The sequence below is a fragment of the Mesocricetus auratus genome, unplaced genomic scaffold, assembly GCF_017639785.1.
Source record: "Mesocricetus auratus isolate SY011 unplaced genomic scaffold, BCM_Maur_2.0 Super-Scaffold_100014, whole genome shotgun sequence".
Classification (NCBI taxonomy): domain Eukaryota; kingdom Metazoa; phylum Chordata; class Mammalia; order Rodentia; family Cricetidae; genus Mesocricetus; species Mesocricetus auratus.
The window spans coordinates 41,609,148-41,627,584 of NW_024429197.1; the positions used below are offsets into that span (position 1 = coordinate 41,609,148).

General features: G+C 42.0%; 1 protein-coding gene across 6 annotated transcripts in view; it reads right to left on the reverse strand.

Annotated features, from left to right (window-relative positions):
- Nfia (nuclear factor I A) overlaps positions 1 to 18,437 on the reverse strand; it is a 341,159-nt gene that overhangs the window by 58,860 nt on the left and 263,862 nt on the right. For 4 of the 6 annotated variants that reach the window (XM_040757136.1, XM_005074314.4, XM_005074315.4 and 1 more), the window contains one exon: positions 17,972 to 18,100. The exons of the other annotated variants lie outside the window; for them this stretch is intronic. In XM_040757136.1, coding sequence (XP_040613070.1) covers positions 17,972 to 18,100 — 129 coding nt within the window. The remainder of the gene's footprint in view (positions 1 to 17,971; positions 18,101 to 18,437) is intronic. 6 annotated transcript variants of the gene reach the window in all.

The following is an 18,437-nucleotide window of genomic DNA, read 5'->3' on the forward strand; positions in this document are numbered from 1 at the left end:
ATTTTGAAACTATCTCTTTTAATTTGAAGAAGAAAAAGAAGGGTAAAATCCAACATAACTAAACATGTATCCAACTTCCTTCTTTTAAATTAGAGTTGGACAAGACTGGGGAGGAGAAGCTAAGGCCATTACTGTGTAGTGGGGCACTAGATGTGACAGTGATCGTAGTCTCACAGCCCAGTGGAAGAAGGGACCTCTTGGACAACACTTGAGCTGTGTGCATGTGACCACCAACCACATAAAGAAAATGCCACTGGGATGGGTGGCCAGACCTTGTATCTTCATGCTTTATTAAAATCTTAGAAAAGGAAGCCATTGCTCCTCACAATTTCCAAGGGGTCTTCTGAAGACGAACCTTACAAATTCGAAGAACATATCCCTCTTTCCTAAAGCCAAAATGTCATGGGTTGAACCATGTTATTCTATGCAGCCCTGCCATTGCCCATATAGATTTAGTCCCTATTTGTGAACCGCTGTATATTCTCACAGCTTACACAGAAACATTAATTCACTTTTGCTTTTTGGCACCAGCCATCAGATCCTAGCCTGTCCTAGGAGAGGTTCTACAGGGAAGCTGTCTAGAGGTGAGAGAGCCATAAAATCTCTTCCTCCTTCGAGTGCAGCAAGCTTGAGGATAGAGGCTTCCTCACTGGCAAGAATGAAAGGCACCCCCAAGTCCAGAATCTGCCCCATTAATCACGAGGGGCAACAGGTGAGATTGTAAGTTGTTTCTTCTGCTGGACTGTCACAAGGAACTGTTATCCACTTGTCTGTAGTAGCTAAATATGCTCTTTTCAGAGACAGTGGCTTTGAGAACTCCTAACTACTCTTGCTTAGAAGTAAACCCCCACCCCCAAGGCAAAGCTCAAAAGGAGAAGAAATTATAAGAAAAAAATCCCACTTAAAATTCAAAAGCCTTCCACAAGGGCAAACGGAAGTTGTATTGTTTGGGTTGTCAACTACTGAGCTTCTTAAGAAATTCTAAACCAACACTATACAGCCCCACTACAGCCTACCTGAAGCTGAGAAATCTATCTTAATGGCCCACAGCTATAATTGATAAATCATGCATGAATCAGGCCTGCCATTTACGAAAGCTGAGAAGTTTGGAGCTGTGTGATTTATGTTAACAGACATAGGGAGGGAGGAATTAGAACTGGTACTCAGGCCCTTAAGAGGCCGAGCCTTTTCTAAGTAACAAAGCATGTGACTCATCAAGCTGAGGTTCTTCAAATTCTTTTCCAGGGCTCTCAGTCCACACCTTAAGTGTCACCGAGAAGCATGTGAGAGGCACAAGAGAAAGCATCCCATCGCGTGATGCCAAGCAAAACGGCAGCGTTTTTGTGTTAGCGATGCAGATATGGTAACTGCTACAGCTTCCAAGCTGGTGATGAGTGACTCTACTCAAACAAAAGGCATCTTCTGACTGGAGATCAGAGTACATGTCTCTTGGAAAAACAAGAGTTCCACTCCTCCAATAAAGAGAGGCCGATGATGGTTTACGTTATTATCTACACTCATTGTAACTATATAAAAGTTCATGTTTCTCCCGACTCCACAAAGTTGTCCTCTGGCCTTCACAGGTAGGCTGTGGTTCCCATGTGACCCGTCCCCCATATCATACAAACAAACAAACAAACAAATAAAAAGCCACAGCATCTGGAGAAAAAGTTCTGTGTTTCTCAAAAGCTCTGGCATCTGTTCTGGAAGAGGAATGGATACTCCAGTCTGTAGAGGATATTTTGAAGGTCTGTGGTAACAGTCTACTCTGTGCTACAGAAGTGACTACAGATATGCCATTAACAAAAGGGAGACACTATGTTAAATAAAACCTTATTTCAAAATATCGGCTAGGCCTGGATTTGCTCTGGAATAGACTCGTGTAATTCTATTCATTCTCAACCCCCTCTCAACTCTGCAGTGGCACCTATCAGTCACTGCTTCCTGTCTCTTCTTTACAAGCCATTTGTGAAGTCCCAGCCTTCTGTTGTTTCCAAAGCTATCAGAATGTCTTCCATGCTGCCACTAATGCTCCTCTGTGTATGCTCTTTCACAATTACAATTATTTAGCATGCCTTGACCTCAGCTAGTTGCCCCATCTATGTCATTCCAAGTTAAGCATATAAGTCAGGAAAGTAATGCTGTATAATGTAAGACCCATGGGTCTTGGTATAATAGACTCGAGTGTTCAAGGCCCATGCAACTTGCATCTTGGAACCCCGAGGAAGGGCAGTGAGGGAATGAAGAAAGGACAGATGAACAGACACAGGCACAGGGAATCTGGGATCAGGTGGGGTCTGCTACAGCCACAACATGTTTATTAAGCACCGCACAGCAGGAGGGGTTAGTTCATCTGAGTAAGAAGTCTCTGTGCGCCAGCAGTGTCAGGCTGTAAACATCTGGGAGGAGGATGGTGCAGTGGCTAGTCTTTGTACACACTGACCAGTGTTGATCATAAACACACCTATGGCTCTGGAGGAAAGCTCTGCCATTTCTGCTGAGCGTCACTGAGGTAAAGCTTTGCCACTTCTGTGGTTCTAAGGCATTGGAGCCCCCCACAGCCCGTGCCTATGTCAATAATGCTCATTCACTCAGGACTTCACTCTCTCGAAGTTTCCTCCACTCTCTACAAATGGGCTTAAAATTTAGCTTCACCAATCTCTACTACAGTTCAAGCTATAGTTCCTGAATCTCTCTATGATCCTAATTGCCATCTCTACAACAGAGGCTAGTACCACATCGATTTGCTGTGAGATTAAGTAAGAGTGTATGCTTGGCACATGATACAGTTTCTGACCCCATAATGGTCAACAAACAGCCTCTTGAATTGATGTCACCACTATAGAAGAGGATGCTGGTAGGCAACTAAGAAACTGGAATTTAGTCCCATGTCCTCGGAGCAGTTCTGGCTGTATGCAGATTGTACCACACACAGGAGGAAGGGTGGTGGAATTAAAAGTTCCTGTTCTCTGCCTATGTAAATAGTAAGAGAGTAGCAACAGCATGGGTATTACATAATGGTCTTAGAGCTAATTTTGCAATCAATGAAATTAGGCAGTGGTAATGACTTTGATCTTACAGTAAAATAACTATGTTCAAAACCTGAAACGTTTCTTTTCTGACCAATGATGTTTTAAATATCTACTCTTGCCTAAAACTCAGGCTGAGATGACCTAGGTGTTTAGAACTATGTGTCCATCTTGCCGAAGACATTTTTCTACTTAGAACTCAGACCTTGGGTGCTAATTCTGACTGTTTACACTGGCCTCTTCTTTCAGCACTTTAAGGTTGTGCTGTTGAATGTGACCAGCAAAGGCCACTTCAGAATGCCCTCCTGAATTTGAGGTCTCTTTAGTCATCTTGCAGAATTGGAGAATTTCTTCCTAATGATGGTAGATTTTACTTAAGGGGAGAAAAGAGTTAGTCCAGCATGTAAGGTCTGGTATCATCTGGCTCTGGTGTCCACTGCTCTGTGCCAGCCTCCCCTGGCTCTCCTTTCCTCTTGTGGATCTTCTCTGTTCTATATGGGTTTTAGACAGCAACTACTATGGATTGAAAGTGTTCCTTCCTTGATAATGTGCACAAAGCTACTTAAAACTTTCTAAACTAGCATTTTGTGTGTGTGTGTGTGTGTGTGTGTGTGTGTGTGTGTGTGTGTGTGTAATAGCACCAATTAGAAGTGAGGGTAAGAATGAATGTATTGAGGTATAATAGGCCAACTCACTCAACAAACATACTGAGAATCTACTACATGCTAAACAGTATCTAGCTAGTATTTATTATCTTCCAGATATCTTTAGGAATGAGATATACGAAGTGTAATCCAGAATATGCAGTAGAATCAGGAAACCGAGACTCAAGAGTTGAACTGTTTACAAATGAAGCTGCAGGAAATCAGCCCTGGTTTCAGTGAGAAACGTCCCCCATAGGTTCATGTGTTTGAACACTTGTTTCTCCAGTTGGTGATGCTGTTATAGAATGTTATAGAGCCTTAGGAGGTATAGCCTTGCTGGAGAAAGCACTTCACAGGGGCAGGCTTTGAGGGTTTATAGCCTCATATCATTCTCTGTTCTGTTTGTGAAAATGTGGTCAGCTAGTCTTGCTCCCACTGCCATGCCTTGCCTTCTCCTCCATGATGGGCTCTATCCCTCTGGAATGTAAATAAACTCTTTCTTATTTAAGTTGCTGTTGGCTACGGCATTTTATCACAGCAACAGAGAAGGGAACTAATACAAGGTTCACAGCATAAACTAATGATGGATTTCTAAATTCGGGTCTCGCTTGAGCTGTGCAATGTCTAAGTGCAGAAACAAGCCCCTGGCTGGAGAGCAGAGCAGCCCACTGCCTAGCATTCCAAGCATCTTAACTCCTTCTTCCTCCTGTCTTCATCCTTTCTTCTGTGAGTGGAGCTCTACCATTTCTTTGAAGAGCTTTTCTCCCTCAGTCTCAGGTTATGTGGTTAACAACTGTGGCACCTGGTGCTGTTGGTGGTTAGAGAACCCAAGCTACACAATGGGATATCCCACTATCTTTTAGATATAAAGGTTGTTTAAAGGTGAGCAAATGGACCCAAGTAGGCCAATTAGAGCCATGGGTATCCAGAGGTAGGTGCTTTTCTAGATCAATTGTAGAAAAGTGATTCCTTTTCTCTTTGGATTTTTTAAGTTAGTAGAAACTAAGTGTGGAGTAGTTCATGCTTTGTATACCACAACATGAGGAGGTGTAGCCTGTGAATGGGGCTCACAATGAGAAGAGTAGAGGGGGGAAGTTGTGACTGTGAACTTGATCTGTGTCTGCTTACAGCCACACACTCATAGATCTTTTATTTGTTGAACCTAACCCATTGTCTTCTTTGGCCAGTCAATGGAAGGTTAAGCAATTTGGTTGGAATTCTTTAGAAAGAGCCATTACTAACACATCTCCAGTTCACTGTCTAGAATTTAACTATTCAACAACTTTTATTATAGTGCTCAGGAATTTGGGGGCTCAGGATGATCTAATGGCATCTCCTGAAATGACAATGTTTTCTAACTGTGTCAACAGAAGGTGCCCACAGAACCTGACGGACATAGCCTCAAATCTCCACCGATAGCTCAGATGGTGGAGCTGTCCTCAGGTTCTTCTATGGCCTGTCATAAATGTCATCTCATTTGCAATGATGACTGTTCTGCTAGGTAGAAGGGCAGGGACAGTCTTTTGAGCTTGGCCATCTGGGCCTCCATTGTTCATGGCAGATGAAGGCTCAACAATTATCTGCTGAATTGACTCTGTAAGCAGCAGATCCTGATGAACAAAGATACTTCCGCCTTTAGCAAGAGCCATGGATAAAAGGGTGCTTGTCTAAGTGAAGCTGCTTTCTGTTAAGGGATGGGCCACCTGCTCCGCTGCGGCGTCCACTATTCTTCCACACATGAGTGGGGGCACGGGGAACCCGGGTCTGTTCACTTCCCCTTCCTTTTCCAGCTTGTTCTACATTTACTTCTAGATCAGCAAGAGTAGATGGAAAGCGACACACTAAGGGTGTGAGACAGCTCAGGAAAACAAAGAGAGTGACGGAGGCTCTGAGGACAAGGAGGGGTCTGCGTGGAAAGGACGCTCTCTGGCCACACACTGCACTCCAAGCCCCTCATTACATGGGCATTTTACTCTCTCCTCCCACTGACGCTTTCCAGTTACGTACACGTGGGGAAACAAAGGCCCACTGAGGACAAATGACTTCTGCAGACTTAACAGAGCCCACACAGCTCGGTAGAACTTGAATTCTACTGCCAGGCATAGCTCCTTCCTATACACTCTCTGCTTCTCTTTAAATTACTTTTTCAGAAGTCAAATGCCTCTTTTCCCTTTAGGGGTTTTGTCCCAGACCCCCTTAGTATTGAAGTAGAAATGGGCAGCTCTGATGTTCTGACATGTGCTTTTCCCACAAGAAAACTGAATTCTTTGAGAGATGCAGAGAAGCAACTGACATTTAATAGGAAGAAACGAAAACCAGTGAGTGCAAATTTTCTGTGGAACTATACCTTTAAAAACCACGTGAGTCCACGTGGGTGATCAAGTGTCCTGGTGTTCCCAGCACAAAGGATGAAGCCTGGAAGAGTGACTCTCAGTGTTCCTGCAGCCATTTGGACAGGACAGGACAGTCCTACAGAGTGCATTCCCTTGCTCCAATGGGTGATAGGTCGGACTACATAAACACTGCTGAAGCTCGGCTCCAGGCAACGCAATGCACTTAACTTGAACATGATTTATGATTCTGTCAGTAGAGGAGGCTCAAACCTGCACTGATGCCTAAATGTGAGCTTTCTATTCAAAACAGAGTGGGGGGGCAGAGAAAGGGAAGGAGGGAAGGAGGGAGAAGGCAGGACCAGAGTACTTCACATAAAGAAGAGAAGATACAAGTTCAATTTCAAAGTTTTGGTTTTGTGCTGAAACAAACAAACAAACAAACAACGAATCTAAGCATGGAATCAATGTAAGATTAAATTAAATGAGGGAGAAAGAGCTAGCTAGAGACTTATTTGGTTATAAAGCCAGTTACAGTTGATGTATTTGGTATCAGTGGGCGTGGCTTCATGACGCATGCCCGTGGCAGGGAGTGTGTGGCTGAAGGAGAAAGAAAAGGATAAGGGGCAGGGGGGAGGCAGCTTCCTTTGTCGGGATGAGTGTGGATGTGGGTCCACCAGGCTAATCACCCTATTATGCACAGCACTCCCTCCAGGGGCTTTGTGACTCTTGAAGAGATTAAGGAGCCAAGTGTCCCCTGCTCTAACCTGTCCTTCCTGGACAACATATTAGCAGGGTTCCACTATAGAGGAGCTCTCTTTAAAGTTTCCTGCAGGATGACAAATGAACCCAGCAGGGTGTCCCACACATCTATCTTCATACAAATTATTAGTGTAATAGAGCTTTGAGTTATGCATTTATCTGGTAATTATTGAACAGTTACACAAAACCAAGCTGAGTTGCCCTGGCCCTTTATGAGGTTCGCTCGGTGGGTGGCCATACAGTTAATTTAGGATGGTTCTCCATTCCGCAGCTCACTTGCAGAGAAATTAGCTAAACAGCCTTCTCCTTTAAATATTTTCCATGTCACAGTGAAACTCTTTACAATACAATAAAGGTACAGTTTTAATTACACGCTTCCTGACTTTTGTTTAGTTGTAGTTTTAAAACATTTGCTGGCGCTAGTTTTTCCTTTGGCTGGGCAGTAATAGCTGGTTGTAAGTATCTGGCTAATGAATTTAATAATTTCCTGAACTGAGACTTAAAGAGCCTTTGCTAAAATGCTGCATTTCCTTTCTGCTGTCCCATAACTTCCAGTCCCCTAGATGAGGTGTCCCTGTGAAGCTGGGCACTGTATGTGTGTTCACTTTGTATTCCCAAATCCTTCCTGCTTTTTCCATACTCCAGAGTGGAGCTTGTTAGGTCTGTGATGTCTGGTTTGAAAATCAACTGGAGTAATTTCTCCTGGAGAAGGGAGATGTCATGTTGTCCCAGACGACAAACTCCAATAATAAATAAACACCCAGCGTCTGTTGGCAGAGTATGTCAGCACTGTGTTTGCAACAGGTACTTAATTACTTCTCATTTTCTTGAGATGATTCAATTGCACTAACTCAGGAGGAACAAATTAGATCCAGTTGAGCATCAGCATGTTCTACAGCTAAGTTTAAGAAGCTTTCCTAAACAACCAAGAAGTCTGCAGATACAACCGGAGAAAGCTGGACAAACCTAACCCTTGGGGCCAACAGGGTAGGGTCATGGTTACAATAATGAAACACCAAGGTATGTCTCTCCTTTGGGTTTGTCATTGGATGGAAACAATACTGTAGGCAAATAGTTTGTCCCTATGAAGGAACCCAAAATTTTGAGCTAATTTTTCTTAATACATAGCAAGGTAGAAACTCTTGAACACACTGAATACCAGCACATTCTAGGCACCTCCATAAATGCTGCAAGATACTTGTTCTTGAACATCATTAATTATTATTATTGGGAATAAGGGGGTGGGAAGGACTTCCCATTATTTCCCACACTTTCTGTTTCAATCACATTGTGTGCATTAATTCATTTATTTGATGGATTTTTTTTTGCCTGCTCTTGTGCAAGTCATGAGGCTGAGGGGTTAAGGGACGAGCAGGTAAAACATGGTGTCTGCCATTTAGTAACTGCTGCCTTCATACTTATCTCTCCTTCCCTACTGCTTCCTTACTATCTAAGTATGCTACAATTCACACACCTCCAACCATTCCTGGTGACCTTGATTTCCAGGAAGATGATCTTCATGCTCATTAATTCTCTGTGGTATATTTTTCTTGGCCAAACTGGGAGATATGGGTGACTTCAGCTCCTCAGGTGCTTCATCATCAAGAGCAGGATCCTCTTTTGGGCCAGGAGGATCATGGACTTAGAAACGTTTTTAGGGCACATAAAGTTTTGACTTCCTCTCTAAACAGCACAAGTCTTTCAAAGCTGCACAACAAATCTCTGGTTCATATGACTCTTGCTTTGGTGAATGTTATGAACACTTTCAGAATCAGGACAATTTGACTTCTAAACCACACATACGTACACACCACTCTCTCTCTCTGTCTCTGTCTCTGTCTCTGTCTCTGTCTCTGTCTCTGTCTCTCTCTCTCTCTCTCTCACACACACACACACACACACACACACACACACACCACACGCCCTCATAAAGATATAGTGGTTTAGCCACACCTGCATCTGCTTCATTTTAATTTCATAGCACCTAGTTGTCTAACAGAATTACTTGTTTTCAGTTGCTCTCTATTTTGCACAGCGATAAACAGATGGCAAAAGGTTTGAGATGGGGTTAAGCATCAGTCCTGTTTGTACTCTGACAATGCCAAATGACATGGTATCTCCCCAAGAGGATAGCCTCTTTTGTCTTCCCTGGCATCTGGAGCCTCGCCTAGCACAGTTAGGTCAAGTCCACTTTCTGACATGCTTGGGACTCTAAGTGCTTACAAGTTTGGATTTGATTTTAGATTTGGGAATATCTGTATATACATACCAATTAAACAACTCTAACCTGAGGATCTGAAATTCAAAATGTGCCAAATTTTGAGCACCAATGTGATGCCTGGGCTGTGTCACATCTGTGCTCACAAGCCCATACTTTGGAGCCTTTTTGATTGCAGACTTTTAGATTAGGGTTGATCAGCCCACCATGAAACTGCTGGCCTTTCTCTCCTCTCAGCTGCCAAGCAGTAAGTACTCTGGGGATTGGATGCAGGCTTCACTTGCTCCTGCCTTTCAGTAACTATAAGAGTACCTTGTTTGTTGTGAGCACTTGGTAAACATTTGTGGGACAAACTAATGGATCACCAGATGGTGACAAGAGTTTTCAAATGAATTTTAACCTTGTGAAAAGCCAAAATGACTTTAAATATGGTCGAAGTGACTTGTGCCTCACAGAAACTGTCGCTTTGCTAGTAGCAAGGAATCAGGGGCTAATGCAGAAAGAAGATACAGGAGTTCTTTGGGATGGCTATAAAAACTCAGTGTGATGATGCAGCCTATGTCATGACTATCAAAGTAGCTAATGGCCACATCATGTCTTAGACTAATAAGAAGTGTGAAAACAAACTAAAGGTTTAAATAAAGCTAGCTTGTTTTTTTTCCCAGTGGCAGAGTAAAGGTTAGGAACTACTGAACCAGAAACTAAATGAGATGAATTCTGCGCTTGGCTCTGGCCAGCTCAGATTGCTATGGGTAAGTCATTTAAAGTGTACAAGGAACAGCTCACTAACATATTCCTTCCTCATCTACTGATTTACACAACCCCGATCATTTATATATATATATATATGATTATATTCAGCTAAAAAATCTAATCTAAACTTTGCACCCTCCCTTATAGCTAGAGTTAATCATATAGTATAGTTCGGACTATTTGACTGTACAGAAAAGGTAATGGATGGCTGGCGAGATGGTTCAGTGGGTAAAGGTGTCTGATGCCAAGCCTGAAGACTCTATTTCTGAGACCCACATAGGAGGAGAGACTCCTGCAACTTGTCCTCTAACCTCTACACGCATGCCTTTGCATATATATAGTATGAATACATAGTAAGCCAGTGTAAAAAGAAAAGAATTATAAAAGACTGGGAGCTGGCACCTCATTCTCTCCTTTGTTTTAGCTAAAGTGTAGATATAAGGCAGGAAGGACTGTGGTGGTCATACTGAGGAAGGGGACCATGGGACGCCTCGCTGTGCTAGTCTGTTGTATGTTACTATAACAGAATATCTAGGCCAGGATGCTTATAGAGACACTTACTTGCTTCTAGAGTCCGGTGACTGGTGACTGCTGTGCTGACTCTGTCATAGCATGGCAGAGAAGCAGACGGAGAAATGATCATGTACAGAAGGGTCACACGTACAAGGACGGGTGCAAGAGACCAGGAAGCAATCAGGCCCAAACTTTGTCTAACAACCCACTCTTAGATTTGAGTTCATTCCCATCAACCATATCCTGACCTTTCACAGGAGACAGCATTATCCTTGAGGGAGCCTCTGACATAATTACCTTGCACTAGACTTCATTTCTTAAATGTTCCATGACCCCAACACTGCAACACTGGGGGCCAAACTTCCACCATGTGAACCTTTAGGGAACCAACCATATCCAAACCATAGGGAAGACATTTCAGTCCTTGTTGGATTTTTGGTGCCACAATAGCACAGAGTTAGACTTAGAGTTAAGTTTTTGTTTGTTTGTTTTTTATTAGTAACTAAACCTGTGCCTTCACGTACTGCACGTGGGGGACATGTACCTTACCATTGAGTTATAGACCCAGTCATTTTTGAATTTATTTTTATATTTGTGATATGGTCTCACTAAGTTATCTACACTGGCCTTAAACACATTGAATTTGAGATTCTCTTCCCTCAGCCTCTTGTTGTTATACAGGCTTGTAATTTTCTTAAGTCATGACTTAATGATGTTTTTCTGATACCCACAGATGCACTGGATCAGATGATTCCTAGAGTCTGGTTCTTTGGACTTGGTCTCCCAGTGTGTGACTGGAGTTTCTCTTTACGAATTTCTGAAGTACAGTTGATTTTCTCAGTGTAAAGTATTAAAGTGCAAAGTATTAAAGTGTCATTATTTTTGAAAGCACAAAAGACTTTAGGCAGAAAGGTAAGTTTCAAGAACTCTCATATTTTCAGGAAATTTAAAATATCATTGACAAATACTCCAAATCTTAAAAGCAGTTAAAGGTTGGAAAAATGGTAAGACCTTGCTGTCAAATCTGATGACCTGAGCTTAATGCCTGGATCCCATATTGTGAAAGGAGAGAACCAATCCATGCAAGTCACTCTCTGACCTGCACACCCATGCTTGTTCACACACACACACACACACACACACACACACACACACACGCACGCACGCACGCACGCACACACACACACACACACAGAAAATAAATATGTGTCAGAAAACCCTTAAAGGATGGAGTCATATAGCTAAATGTTGGGGTTGTGCAAAAATTGGCAACACTAAAAGATTCTGCACAACCAAAAAATTAATTAAAAAATTAAATAGTTAATGAGTTGAAGGTGCTTTTATAGTCTTCACCTAGGTAAATCACATAACTTTACTGATGGGGTATGTCCTTCTGAATGCTATGAATATATGTTTCTCTTATTGGTTGCTGACTAAATGCTGATTGGCCATTAGCCAGGCAGGAAGCATAGGTGGGGCTACCAGATGAGGAGAATTCTGGGAAGGGACAGGCAGAGAGGAGTCTCCAGGGGAAGATGCCATATAACTGCTGAAGGAGTAACATGTTGGAGCATTACAGGTAAGCCACAGCCTCGTGGCAAAACATAGTTTAATAGAAATGGGTTAATAATTAAGAGAGAGCTAGCCAATAACAATCGTGAGCAATTGGTCAAACAGTTTATAAGTAATATAAGCCTCTATGTGTGTATTTGGGGACTAAATGGCTGTGGGACCAGGCAGGAAAGAAACTCTGTCTTCACTCTACCACAGCCTTGGTTGTGAATGTGTATTTTCCATCCCACAACACCAGTTGATGCCACCAGTGACACCTCAGTTCAAGCGGAGACTCTTGAACGCCATGAATTGAAATGTTTTTTGCATATGAAGTTTTCTACTTTTATAGAAACAAGAGTTTGATTACGAACACAAAAAATATTTTTCTACCATCATTTCTCAGTATGTATCATATTAATAACTGTTGGATTATACTTGGTTTTAAAAGTTGCTGTTTGAGTTGCTAACAAGCTACGTAAAAATAATGTAATGATTTCTGGCTTTAAGTTAGGTCAGATTTCCTAACAATTTGTGGAATGACACCAAATATATACATTGCGTGTGTGTAGGCATTCTCAGTTTTGATGATAAAAATTAAAATACTGATCCAATCTAAAAATGATGAAGATGCTTCATGTCCTGTGGCATCAAATATTCATCCAAAATTTAATTCTATGTGGAAAATTAATAAGCATATTCATCTCATTTATGACAAATTATCTTTGGTCTTTACTAAATATACATGTGAACCAAAAATTGTTTTAAATATTTTTTATGGTTTCTTGTCAGTTACTGTTTGATTTCTATACCATTTTATATGTCTATATACCCAAGGTCATATAGAGACTTCTGAGTCAAAAAGAGGCTGTGAGTGAAACAACTTTCAGAACCGAATCTAGATTACCAGGCATATTCACAGCTTTTGAAACAGAAGACAGATGAGCAAAAAGTTTTCTTTTCAATTATCATAGATAAAATACATTGTCATTATTAAATACATTATGATGGTGATGACTTTAAGTAACGGTAAAAGAAAGTTCACTCTTCCAGTTTAAAGTGTCCAATAAATGTAATTTTGTACAATGGCAAAAATGGCTTTGCTGAGATTTAGTAACTTTCCTTGTTCCTGGTTATTCAACAGAGTTTAACCCCCTTACCTTATTCTAACCACACAGAAGAATAGGTGTCAAAGTATTAATTCACAAGGTACAGATGGTCCAACTGAGGCCACAAGACTAGGTGATTCATCAAAACCACAAAGAAAGCCACTGCCAGGGAGGAGATTGGATTGAAGAAACCACATGCCTCTACCTTTACAATGCATCCAGCAGAGTGACCAGGAGAGCATCAACTGAAATAAGCCACAGCTCTTAGTACCAAAGCTTAACTGAGGCCATCTCTCACAGTTTGCTCTAGATGACAGGCTATGGTCTTCCCCCATCTTGGATGCTCCTCATGAGGCAGTAAGTGAAAGGTCACACATTTGGGCTTGATGTTTCTTCTGGAGCAATGAGAACTTATCAGAGTGTGTGGGTGGGGTGGTTTAGGTGGGATATGGTGGGAGTCTTCTTTTGAGTGTGCGTTTATGTGCACCTTAACTACTTTAAATTTATCCATTATGTAAAACCTACTGGTGAGGGACAAAGACATAATGTGTGAGAGATCCTTGTCTCTGGGTATCTTCAAGAGAGGACTAAGAATGCTAGACAAAGTTAGAGGATGTGCAGGCATGAAAAGCTGTGGGAGGCTATGGAGGGTGTGGAGATGCAGATAAGGAGGCTTCATGTCCAAAGTGACATGAGTTGAGCATCCTTAATCTAAAAGTACCAAGGCTGAAATGTGTCAAAACCTTAGACCTTTTGGACACAGAGAGGATATAAGTAGATAATAATATACCTGATCCCATGTGCAGGGAGTAGCCAAAACTCAAGTATGCTAAAATACTATATAAAATTGCTTGTAGGTTATATGTATAAGACATGAATGTATCTCAGTGCCATGCCCAAGATAGTTCATGATACATGTTCATATAGTTGCAAATCCCAAATTCCAAGCACTTATGGTCTTGAGCATTCTGGATGATGTATGCTCTGCCATGTGTGAGCTGGGTTTGGGGATTGGTAAGATGTCGATAGGGTGAAGGCAGTAGGGGATAACATGAAATTTCCAAAACCTGGATGAAAGAGACAATCCGAAACCTAGACTGTCCAACGTGTGCACACAATCTGTTTCCAGACACTGCAAATGACTCCTTTCTAGGTGTACAACCTCAGAGAAGTAAACCAAAGTGCCAAGCCACACAGTTGGCATGGTAGCACACATTCAAACACTGGCACCTTGGACCTGGTAGCTTTGGCGCTTAACTGCCACTGCACACTGGAGGCTTTTGTCTCCTCAAAATGCATATGCAGAAACCTTAATTCCAGGGAGGTAGTACTGGCAGCGGGACATTTAATAAAGGGCAAAGGATCTACATGATCTGAGAGAAACTGGAGCATAAGGCGGTGCCTTAAGAAGTTGAGTAGATCATGAGGGTGCAACCCTCAGGGATGGGAGTAGCTAGATAACTTATAACAGAAGCCACAGAGCTGTGGGTCTCAACAGCAGTCACGTATCAGATATTTACATTCATAAAGCAGTAAAATTACAGTTATGAAGCAACAACCAAATAATTTTATGGTTGGCGGTCACCACATGAATTATTGTATTAAAGGGCCACAGCATCAGGAAGGTTGAGAACCACCACCATAGAGAGCTGGTTAGCCCCTCCATATCCTGAGAATCTATAAACCAGGGTGTGAACTTTTGCCAGACCCCAAGTTGGCTATCACCTTGACTTAGGACTTTCCAGCCTCCAGCAACGTGAAGAATAAGTTTTTGCTGTTTCTAAGCCACTCAGTGGTGTTACCTTGTAGCAGCCAACACATCTCAAGACAAACATGATACTCTTGTCTCCATATCAAGGTGCAATTTTTCTGCCTTTACTTTGCAGTCTCTACCCAGAGAGGTTTTCCTTGTACACGACACTCACCAAATTACCAAATATGGATTAGGCTTGCAGTTGAAAACAGAGCCATCTTTTTGGGAGGCAAAGTGACCTTGCTCTGCCATAGCGTTGTTAAGAGATCAGGCTTCTGGCCTGAGCACTGAGATGTGTCAGTTGCTGCTCACTGACTGTTGCTTGCCACCAAAGATTTTAGGGAAGGCAGCACAAATCCTGTAGCCCGGTGCCAATATACCAGTCTGGTGAATTTACTATGTGACACTGGCAAGAAAGCATTACATATACCTGGAGCCCCAACTCTTTGCTCTGGGAACCTGATAAATGACACACATCGACTCTTGAAAACCTGACTTTACTATGTCTGGTGGTGTTGACTTTGCAGATGCACAGTTGGCTTAAGATGCTCACATGCAGCTGCCACTCACTGTTAGTCTACTGACTGCTTCATGTAAACTTGGCCTAAAATGCCAGTCTCAGTGTCAGATAGGTATTGCTGTAGTCATGAGCTTTCCACATGGTTCAGAGGACAAGGAAGGGGAATACAGAGCCCACAGTGAATGCTTCTTCCATCGTGAGGGGCAGAATCCTAACCTAAAAAATGTCTTAACCAACAAATGCCCTAGACTGCCTGTCTTAACTCTCAGCACAGAGATGCAACTGAAGAGTGTCATCACCCTACTCCAAGGCCTATGTGACACCCCTGAGGGGTAGGAGGGCGACAGTGAGGATGGGTACCCAAGCAAACTTTTGAGAAAGGAAAACTGAGGGTGATGGGTCTTGTCTTGAATTTTGGTGAAAACAAAGAATCTTTGGAATTCCATAATTCTTAAACTAGGCCTCTCTTTCTTCAAATACATTTTATAAACATGAACATAAGCAGGAGGTCAAAGGTCCATGTGCTGTGGGCTAAAGAAGTCCGCTCTGGCCCAGTGCAGTATGGGCCATTCAGGAGAAGTGCTTAGTCATTGTGCACCTGGGGTAGGTGCTAGGTAGCCACAACAATTCACAGAAATGCAGCGTGTAGCCAACACACACAATAGGTACCCTTGGTGTTCTTTTGAATAAGGAATGATATATGTGTATTGTTTTTGCTCTTCAGAGAGTTTCCAGAAATACCACCTTATTTTAATTTTTACATGAGAATATGAGTTTGAGAAGAAAGGTGAATTCCCCAGTGGTATGGCCTCCTCAAATTGACAAGGACACTGTAAAACCAGAAAGTAAGTGGGGATGCAGATGCAGTCTCCCCAGCCTTCCTGGAGACTGGCATGCAGCTCTTCTAGGGGTTTTTTCTTTGTTTTGAACAGCTGATATTCATATGAAGTTTTTTTTAGATTTGACTTCAACGCTATCTAGTCTTTGAAATCTCTTTATGTGATGCAAAGTGATAGTTGCCTACTACACACCAACTTTTCTTAATGCTCATTTCCTTTCTTCAGCTCTGTCCTATAAAGACAGGAAACACTGGCCCCAGTGTCTATACGGTGACAATAACTCAGTAAATCTTTAATGAACAAATGAATGAACGTCCATAATCCCCTCCTCTGAGTCCTGCAGCAAAATTTGTTCTTAACATTCAGTTAGCATTTGAATATGTTAAACTGACCATAAAAATGAGAAATAACATGTTCATCTCCCTGGACCATAAATATTCTGACATAAAATGACTTTATACCTCTCATTTCCTGCAACAGTCTAGATGCTCAACAAATGTTAATGATAAGAAGATATAATACTATCTAATTTATTGGCTTACTTACATGTGAATTCTCAAGTTTAAATATATAATGTGCAATATACAGATACCATATATATTTCTGTGAACACATATGTATGTATATATAGTAAGCTTCTATGATTATGCTATTGGTACACAGGAGGAAGAGCCAGGGATCCTGATGAGAGAGTTGTATCAGTGAACACAGTATCTCTAAGGATGAAGCAACCAAATTTCCTAACAAATTAAGCAATTGCTTCTCATGACAGAACACTTACATTTTTTTAGTGAGATTTTTTCACATGTGCTCTGTGCATCTATATCAAGTACCACATTTCCTTGGGACTATCAAAGTATTCATAAATGGATTTGGATTTGTGGTCCGAACATTGAGTTAATGCAGCAAATATCAGTTTCCCCAGGTATATGCCAAAGTAGACAAGAGACTGTAAATCCCCAGGGTGTTTTATGTTGCCAGCTGGTAGATAGATCACAGGCATCAAGGGCAATCTGATGGAAGGGTGCAAATGGTCACAGTTATTCATACTCCTACTGTGGGAGTTTTATAAATAAACTAATAAATATTTTCATCTTGCAATAGATTCAAGTTAAGTGAGTTGCTGACATTCTCTTGAGGTTTAAGGCTTGTCTTTAATGTGAAATACAAATCATATTTCTTGTGGACACATTTTAATAATAAACTTAAAAGCACATGCGACTAAAATAAGGAAAACATCACAATGGAAACCAGACAAACTATCTACCACTTCAAAAGGAGCGAATGAAGACGACTCGTCAACACCCCAATGCCAACAGCCTCAACACGAAATGCCACATATGGAAATTGGGTTTCAGGGAAGGAGAGTTGGTAAGGACTGAAGACTGAAAAAACATTTACCTGAGAAATAGGTAACTGACCACATGGGAAAAGCATTCACCCAAACACACACACACACACACACACACACACACACACACACACACACACACAGAGAGACATGCATGCACACAGCTTGAGGGCACACTTAATTCCGGCTCAACTGATTTCCCACCTCTTTGTAAAATCCCATAGCCCCTTCCAAAAAATTGGTTTTGTGTCTTTTAAACTTAAGATTGGATGCCAAGCCGGGTGGTGGTGGCGCACGCCTTTAATCCCAGCACTTGGGAGGCAGAGGCAGGCGGATCTCTGTGAGTTCGAGGCCGAGCTGGACCAATAGCCTCCAAAACAATACAGAGAAACCCTGTCTCGTAAAAACAAAAAACAAAACAACAACAACAACAAAAAACAAGATTGGATGTCGAATCTCCTTGGTCTCTAAAATTCGAAGACTACCCTCAAACATAAGAATTCCATCACTTACTGTAGGGGAGTCCTCACTGTCTTCCCACTACTTTGAGCTCAAGATTACGATGCTTACACCTTGTGGGTCTCTGTGGAGCAACTCACCTCTGGGTCCTGTAATGACAGGTCGGTGATGCTGTGTGAATGCTGTTCCCAGGGAGGAGGTCTGCGAAGGGGAGGGGCTGCTGAAACCGGACTTCTCAGACTTCTTCAGTGTGGTTGGAGATGGCATGCCTGGTAAGAAGGGTTGATTGTTGAGGCAACTTTAATCTACAGAGCAACAATTTGTGTGACCCAAAAGACAACACTGGGAGAGTGGAAAAAGGAATAAAATGGAATCGTATGGAAATGGAGATTTATACTGAATTGCTTTGAATTTGTCACAGGAATGACTTGACTCACTTTAGGTGGTTCTATAATTTATTTCAATTTGTTGTGTTAAGTCACAGCCCATTTGGGGGGGTTGTTGGCTTTCTCCACATGGGGATTTCTGTGGCTTGTATCTTCAGTATCCCCTGTGAAAGACCTTCATTTTATGATCTTCATATTCAGAGTGGTTCTGTTGTGGAGA